The 8,340-nt window shown below is 35.2% G+C and overlaps 2 protein-coding genes across 3 annotated transcripts in view; one reads left to right on the forward strand and one right to left on the reverse strand.

Annotated features, from left to right (window-relative positions):
• Nucleotides 1-1,072, reverse strand: part of LOC107655021 (retinol dehydrogenase 11-like) — a 4,474-nt gene extending 3,402 nt beyond the window's left edge. The window contains exon 1 of the mRNA XM_016442414.1: nucleotides 925-1,072. The gene's annotated coding sequence lies outside the window, so the exon portion shown is untranslated. The remainder of the gene's footprint in view (nucleotides 1-924) is intronic.
• The window catches only part of LOC107655020 (vesicle transport through interaction with t-SNAREs homolog 1B-like), a 9,869-nt gene extending 1,811 nt beyond the window's left edge, over nucleotides 1-8,058 (forward strand). Inside the window, exons 1-7 of one of the 2 annotated variants that reach the window (XM_016442413.1) lie at nucleotides 1,565-1,624; nucleotides 1,736-2,037; nucleotides 2,403-2,461; nucleotides 3,867-4,058; nucleotides 6,902-7,075; nucleotides 7,214-7,275; nucleotides 7,380-8,058. In XM_016442413.1, coding sequence (XP_016297899.1) covers nucleotides 1,941-2,037; nucleotides 2,403-2,461; nucleotides 3,867-4,058; nucleotides 6,902-7,075; nucleotides 7,214-7,275; nucleotides 7,380-7,473 — 678 coding nt within the window. In that variant the 5' untranslated portion in view covers nucleotides 1,565-1,624; nucleotides 1,736-1,940 and the 3' untranslated portion in view covers nucleotides 7,474-8,058. Of the gene's footprint in view, nucleotides 1-1,564; nucleotides 1,625-1,735; nucleotides 2,038-2,402; nucleotides 2,462-3,866; nucleotides 4,059-6,901; nucleotides 7,076-7,213; nucleotides 7,276-7,379 lie in introns of those variants that run through there. The other variant, XM_016442412.1, reaches the window with a different exon arrangement.
• Nucleotides 8,059-8,340: the final 282 nt, after the last annotated feature.

An 8,340-nucleotide genomic window follows, 5' to 3' on the forward strand; every position in this document is an offset into this window, starting at 1 on the left:
AAACATTAAAATATATTATAAAGATCAGAACAGAAAGGCTAAAAACAGGCGAAAATACTACGTTTATTCATGGATGTCTGATTGGTCAGTTGAGGCAGTCAGGGTTGAAATATCTGAAGCAGGATCTAACTAACAGCTCATCCAGGCAACTGTTCTGTCATTCCATGTTCTCTACAGTTCTCTCTCTTTCTATATATATTGAGAACTGTACTATAACTAACTGTATACCTGTACTATGTTTGTTGTGTGTGTATATACAGTACAGTTATATAATCGTAGTATAATAATAGAAAAAAAAAATATTTTTTTGTATTCAGTTTGATTTTTTTTTTTTTCAGAACAGGCAGTCCTAAACAATAATTATATGCATTCAGCCAACACTTCTAGCTGTTAAGGGCTCCATCCCACGCAGAAAGCTTTCACCAAACACTGGAGCCAATGACGCAGCGCCGTAACGCAGATGGGCGGGGCGACTCCGCCCAGGCTGCCATTCTATTGGTCGCTTTCTAGAGCAGCTCATGTCAAGTGGAGGCGGGTCCACCACGGGACAACAATCAACATAGTGGCAAGCGCATTTTACACTCGCAGTAAATAAAATCGTGTTAAATGTATAATGTGTTACCTGTTGTTTAAAGGTCGTGTTTGGTTCGATTAACAGTTGTGACTATTTAACCGGATTTTAATGTAATTCATACTGCTCTGGGCTGTACGCTTCAGTGGCTGCAATGCTTTCTTTACATCCATAGACCGGGATTTCAGTCGTAGTCTCACCTCATAATGTTTTCATCCCTTCTGCACATTATGCTCTTGTGAACGTATGAATCTTGCCTGACTGACTGAATGTATGCATGCATGCAGTCTTTTTTAAATAAATGGGGCTGAATAGCATGAAGCTTTCTCGACAAAAAAGACAGAATTGCTTACCTGATTTGAGGAGAAAACAACCTTAAAATCAGCGCGACCACCCCTAAACCAGCCGCAATAACCACGAGCATAAGCATCATGAAACAGCCTGCTTTACTCCTGTCTGTCTCTGTCGGTGTGAATGTGTTCAGCCTCCCACTCACATCTACAGCTGTGATCCCAGGGAATGATGGGATTGTAGTTTCCATGCTCTGGACAACAAAATAGTATGGATCTTCATGTCATGGATGTCATTCTTGTTGAACATTTATTTTATTTTAAAATTATTATTTTAGTTACATTTACTACTATATTTTTGTAATATTTTTATTAAATATAATGTTTTTTTACATGTCTCTTGTGTGTGTGTGATTTAAACAATGGCAATAAAGTGTCTTGAAAATAAAATTAAATATTTTTTTCCAGGAACTAAAATCGTAAAAACGAATATGAACGTCTATTATTTATTTATTTGGGTTAAGCCATAATATAATCTTTATCAGTCGTTTATGCAAGTTAATTACAGATAATATTATGTGATCGCGTTTTCCTCTGTCACTCAGTTGAAGTGTAGACTGGCCGATCATATTTCCAAAACCTGTTTACTTGGGTTTATTGGAAAATGTAAACTACAGATCCCACAAAGTATTTATGACGCAAGCTGTCCATATGTTTGCCCTCTTGAACAGTCCCACACGTTTGTTAAATTTAGCAATATGAGGTATCTTAAAGTATAAGTAATATACATAAATATTATTATATAACTGCGTTGTAGGTGTTTATATTTTATTAAATAAAGTCTTGGGTCTTTTTTCCCTCTTTTTGTTTTCAGGCAAAAACAAAGCCATCTATAATCACGAGGTCCGACAAGGAAGCGTCTGCTGCTGTCCCGAGGATCTTGTTATTGCTTGAAAAGCCGATTTTTCTCACTATTTACAGACAACAACAAACGCCAAATTGCTTTTCTTTTATTATCTTCTCATTGACTTCGAGAACTACCGTTTCTTTGCTTTAGGCTTCGATATAGTCGCTCCAATATGTCTACTGAGGAGTTTGAAAAGCTGCATGAGATGTACAGATCTCTATATGACGAAGTGAAGTTGACGCCTGAACGAGCGCAGAGGTGCCAGGGAGGTAAATAAACTCTTTATATCTATAACGCAATCATGACAGCAGGATTTGACGTTTCAGATGTTTATATTGTTCGCCTTGTGGACTCATAGAGAGTATTCAGACAGTTGAGTGCATATACTGATATAGAAGAGTGTAGGACAGAAACACGGATTTGATATTTTTTAAGCATAAGTTTTTTCTTTTCAAACTTTTCACTCAAATTATTTTCACTCAAAATTATTATTATTATTATTGTGCCTTAAAAGGCTACAGATTCAACATTATGAACCAGTGTCAGTTGTCTCAGTGTAATCTGCATGTTGTTATTATGGTATATAAATACTAACACATTATTGAGATTAATTTACTTTTTTTGTGTTGTCCAGAGGAAAGGAAGAGGATTGTCAGGGACTTTGATGAGCGTGTTTCAGAGGCTGAAGAAGTGGTAAGTTAGTTGTCGGTCTGGATTGGCACTACTAGCTGAAAGTATAGGTTGAAAGTTTGGACACAATCTTAAAATTATGATTATTAGGCTTAGAAAAGTCAAGTGGAAATTTCTATAGTAATTTGTAAGTTTCTGAAATCCTCTCTCTCTCTCTGTATATATTAAATAACATTTGATTTGCCAGCTGTCATTAGCTTTAAGCAGTTGTTAAAGGCACAATATGTAAGATTTTTTTTATTAAAATATCCAAAAACCACTAGAACAGTGTTATATATTTTGCTGACTTGTGTACTTACATTATCTAATATAATGTTCTTGTATATAATGTATTCTTTATAAAAGTCTTTTAACTTTATAAGAGTCAACCACGCCTACCTAAAACGGCTTGTTCTAATACGCCCCCACATGTCTACGTCACTGTGTGGGAAGATTTTGGTGAAAATTACATATTGTGCCTTTAATGATGGGAAAGTTTCATGATATTCTGTTATTAAAATATTTTGGCATTGACATAGTACTGTTGTATAAAAAAATATACTTTTAAATAGTGACAACCTTGAGGACATTTGCATTACATTTGCAGACGCTTTTATCCAATGCGACAATCAAATAAGGAAACATAACAAGCAACTAACTGATCACAAAGCCAACTGTATTCATAGTAGTATACCATGCCAAGTTTATTAGAAATCTAGATGAGGAAACAAAATTGTGATGGTCTCAGCAGATTGGGTGTAGGTTGACAGCTCATTCAACCAGAGAGGAGCAGAGAAAGTGAAGGTTTTGAATGATTTGCATTCAATTTGTGTTTAATTTGAATGATAGACTATTGTACTATTGAATTTTAAACACCAGGTGGCAGTAGTGCTTCAGACAACCAGTGTCAGTCTGTCTTGTCAGGACATACAAACCAGTCAGTGTTAAGTGTTTTGAATCAATCGCATTGTCTGTACAAGTTACTATTGTTGCATTGTACTGCTGTTAAATTGTATATGACATTACTGTAATTTAAATGGGAAATGTAAGTATATGCAGCTCTACAAAACAATTACACAGGACATTAGCGCATTCATATTATTCTTTCTTGCACTATTCTGTTCAAAAGTCTGGGGTCAGTGAGATTTTTAAAAAGAAGTTAATGCTTTTAAAAATCAAGGTTGCTTTAAATTGATTCAAAATGGACAGTAAAGACATTTATAATGTTATAAAGAATTTATATTTATTTTTGTATTTTTCATCAAATAAATGCTGATTTGGGTTAACATAACAGACTTCTTACAAAAATATAAAAAAAACTTTTTGACCCCAGATTTTTGAATGATAGTGTATGTAAATACACAGTAACATGAGAACCGACTGACCGCCTCTTCTGAGTTTATCAGTGAATATGCGATGTCTCTCACAGCTTCAGGGCATGGAACAGGAGCTGTTTGGTGCTCCATCATCCTTCCGAACCCCCATGTCAACAAAGATTCGACTGTACCGACGAGATCTGGCCAAACTGCAGAGAGAAATACGCCTCTCAGCAACACCAGGGTTTTCTAGTCACATTGGAGATGGCAGACAAGGCATTTATGCCAATCAGAATGACCAGAGTGTGAGTTGAGTTTTACCAGTCCTTCACGAAAAGGAGCTATCTATCTATCTATCTATCTAGTCAATAATGAAAATTCTGTCATGAATTACACACACTCGGGTACATTTGAAAAGGTTATGGTTAGAAGGTGATGACAGTTTTCTGTTTTTTTGTGGAACACAAAATGCTTCATGGTGGAAGAAGGTCATACATCGAGGCTAAGCAAATGATGACAGTTTTCTGTTTTTGTTGTACTGACCCTTTAAAGACAGCAGAGAACAAATTTATATAATGAGAAACTTGTGTTACTGAGGATAGACAAATTTGACCATCTTTGATTTGATTTACACAGAAAACATTTGTCTTCTTTCTTGCTGCTTCATACTTAAAGCGGCAGTTGTGTTTGATTTCAAGCTAAATTTATGCTTTCTTGGTCACGACTTGATTTCTAGAAATTTTCAACATCTTTCAAGTTGGATCTAGTTCTCATCCAGCTAGAAATGGCTACAAAACAACCCCCCTTTTGCACCACCACAAATGGGTATTCCTACAGGATGCACATAGATCTCTATCTTCCCTGTGTGTTTTTTAATGACACACCTTAAAGTTGCTTGCATTCCACAAGTTACGTGATTCACAGTAACAGCCTGCTCACCTCAGGCTACAGGTAATGCTGTTATGAAGTTTGTTTATATATCGCTTTTTACAACATATACACTACCAGTCAACAGTTTTTGAACAGTAAGATTTTTAATGCTTTTTAAAGAAGTCTCTTCTGCTCACCAAGCCTGCATTTATTTGATCCATAATACAGCAAAAGCAGTAATATTGTGAAATATTTTTACTATGTAAAATAACTGTGCTAAATAAAAGTATTAATTTCTATAACCCCCCCAACCCCCCCAATTTATACTGACTCCAAGCTTTTGGATGGGATGGTGTATAATGTTACAAAAGTTTTTGATTTCAGATAAATGTTTGGATCTTTCTTTTAAAAAAATGTACTCAACTGTTTTAAATATTGATAATAATAATAATAATATAAAAAAATGTTTTGTGAACAGCAAATCAGCATATTAGAATGATTTCTGAAGGATCATGTGACACTGAAGACTGGAGTAATGATGCTGAAAATGTAGATTTGATCACAGGAATAAATTACATTTTAAAATATATTCAAATAGAAAGCAGTTATTTTAAATAGTAAAAAGATTTCACAATATTACTGCTTTTGCGGTATTTTGGATCAAATAAATGCAGGCTTGGTGAGCAGAAGAAAATTCTTTAAAAAAAACATTTAAAAAAACACTGTTCAAAAACCTTTGACTTGTAGTGTATTGTTTAATATATTGAGTTTAGTAGACACAGCAAACGTATTTCAAATATTACAACTTGTGCTTATAATGATTACAATATAAGGATAATATTTGACAGTTGTGTATATTGTGTCAGTGTTATATAATTCTAAAAAATAAAACTGGTTACCTAGGATCTAAAACAGATCCAACTGGTTTGCCATAAACACACAAAACTCTACAAACAAAGATGCCTGTTGCACTGGAATGGAGCGATTTTTCTTTATTGCGTACGCACAAGGTTGCCTTGAGCAAGGTCATGCATTATGTCCAAAGAGTCCTGTTTCTAAACTCTTTGAAACTGAGGAAGTGACAGTCATCAGAAAGGCCTGAAAAGAAGAGAATATGCTTCCTGTTGAGTGGACATTTATGAGTATTTTTTATGTGTGTGTTTGAGCACTTGGCATTCAATGGCAGTCAAAAGAGCAATAGTCAGCAACAATTACGGCTCACTTTTCTTCAGTAAGATATTCTAGACAAGACAAGTTTTGAACCACATCAATCAGCACTGAGATAAATTACAGCATTATATAATTTGAATCCAAGCCAAAAAAGTATTTGAAAATCAAACAACAATACAAAGACTCATCCCATGATGCATTGTGAATAAAGTAAATGAACCATGAACAAGGATACATTATATAACTATTATATAATATTATATTATGTATTATATAATATTATATTATTTATTATATAATATTTTTAATTACACTATATAAGTCTATTATAATTTAAAATTTCTATCTATATTTATTATTATTTTGTTTTTTATTATTATAAATATATCTATAATTATCTTTATCTTTTTAGCTATATACACATATACACAGACATATTTGTAGATGGATAGATTTGGCAAAAAATGGCTGTACAAATTTATTCTATTTAATCAACTGTAATCTATCAATATATTGTTTTTATGGTAGGTCTATCTTAAAAATTGTACTTACAATGCTTCAAAACTATTGGCATAACTATTTTAAGACTATTTTCAAAATATTTAGTCAAGTCAAGGTTGATGTCTGCCTTGACTGCAATCTTTAGAATTCCCAAAGTTTTGGACTTGGTTTTCTTCTAGCCGGTTAGATGTACTAGCCTTCTCTTCATTATTAGCTAAATAGAAGATCTTATTTCTATGAAAGTCCACCAAACCTCCAGGTATTTGTCAATGGCTTGTAGGTACTATGTCTTTTCTGAAGCTGGAAAAGATAAGATGTTCCTGGTAGTGCAGCTCTGGTTCTTCTTTCCATAATAAATGCCAACGCTTCATAACATATTTTCACTCCCTTGCCTGCTGACTAAATTGTTTGACTGTTATGATTATGAATTTCACATTCCAATCAATAAAAAATTTGAACAAAAAACTGAAAATTGTGCTCTGTTGAAGTAATGTCTGTATTTCATGTCAGTAAGTATGAGTGAATATGGTTTACACTGGTATTATAACTGAGTATGCTGCAGGTCTTAGTTAAACAGTGACTAATTTTTGAATTGTTGTTTTTGCAGACTCATCTGCAGTCTCAGCGTGCTTTGCTTATCCAGGGGACAGAGTCTCTAAATAATGCGTCAAAGAGTATTGAGCGAAGTCAACGGATTGCGGCAGAGACAGACCAGATTGGCACAGACATCATCGAGGAGCTCGGAGAACAGAGAGAACAACTGGACCGCACCAGAGACAGAGTAAGGGAGAGCTATCTAGACCAGCGCCCATTGTTATTGTTGTTGAACAAGCAGATAATAAACTGCACAAGCAAAATGTTCTTCTTCTCTTTCTCTGCTCTTACCCTCCCAATTTCTCTTCTCTTACTCCATCATCAGTTGGTTCACACTGGCGAGAACCTGAGCCGCAGCAGGAAAATCCTGCGCGCAATGTCCAGGCGGTGAGACTTACACTATTACGAAACATTTCACGTCACTATAATTGTTTCCAAATCTCTTTCTGAGAATATACTGTGTCAAACCTCTTCCTTTCCTGTCATTACAGACTGGTGACGAACAAACTGCTACTATCAGTCATTATCATCATGGAGCTGGCCATCTTGGCAGGGGTGGTTTACTTGAAGTTCTTCCGCAAGTAGGCAATGAGACACGCAAGACTGTATAAGACTTCACCTTTCCCTCTTCTTATTTCTGATGATCACGGGTGTCTGGCCCAATGACAGTGTGCTGGATGCTTTTGAGACTGTGAGTGTCACATGGACGTGTATGGGTGGTTATTTTAAGCGCTAAACTGTATTAGCGTAAGTACTGCTCTCAGGGTGAAAAGAAGATGGTGACCATGTCACATTCAGACTGCTGGAGGATAAGGATCTGTACAAAGATGGCGTGATGGGTTTACCCCATTTTTAGCTGTCTTGAACAAGGTGCCATATCTAGTGGATGTATGGATGGACAGTGTAAACAGAAGGATCCAGCGAAAGGAGTGACAAATAATATATATGCAACCTGTCTGCATTTTTACACACCTCAATCGTTTTAAAGTAATGGATCGCTTAAAAATTATAATTCTGTCATCATTTACTCACACTAATTCCATTCCAAACCTTTCATTGTTCATACAGTGAAAGTCAATGAGGTCCAAAACAGCACTGGACCCCGCTGACTTTCATTGTATGAACAAAAATTAATTCTTCAAAATGTCTTCTTTTCTCACAGGCTGGGAATGACATGGGGGTGAGTAAATCATGACCGATTTTTCATTTCTGAGTGAACTGTCCCTTTAAGTGAACTTTTAACTAAATGATCTTGATAAAATTACATTGTGTAATAGACTTTTTTTTGTGACAAGTGTTAACATGGCATTTAAGGTTACAGCTCTTGGGTTTCATTCTAGAAAATGGGTGTGCTTTCCTTTAGCTTTTCCTCCAATCAGTCAAAACAGAGCTGAGTGTACTCCAGGCCGAGAGAATGACAGCTATAAACATGCATGTCACTTGCTTTACAAG

This window comes from Sinocyclocheilus anshuiensis, unplaced genomic scaffold, assembly GCF_001515605.1.
Source record: "Sinocyclocheilus anshuiensis isolate Anshui unplaced genomic scaffold, SAMN03320099.WGS_v1.1 scaffold487, whole genome shotgun sequence".
Lineage (NCBI taxonomy): Eukaryota > Metazoa > Chordata > Actinopteri > Cypriniformes > Cyprinidae > Sinocyclocheilus > Sinocyclocheilus anshuiensis.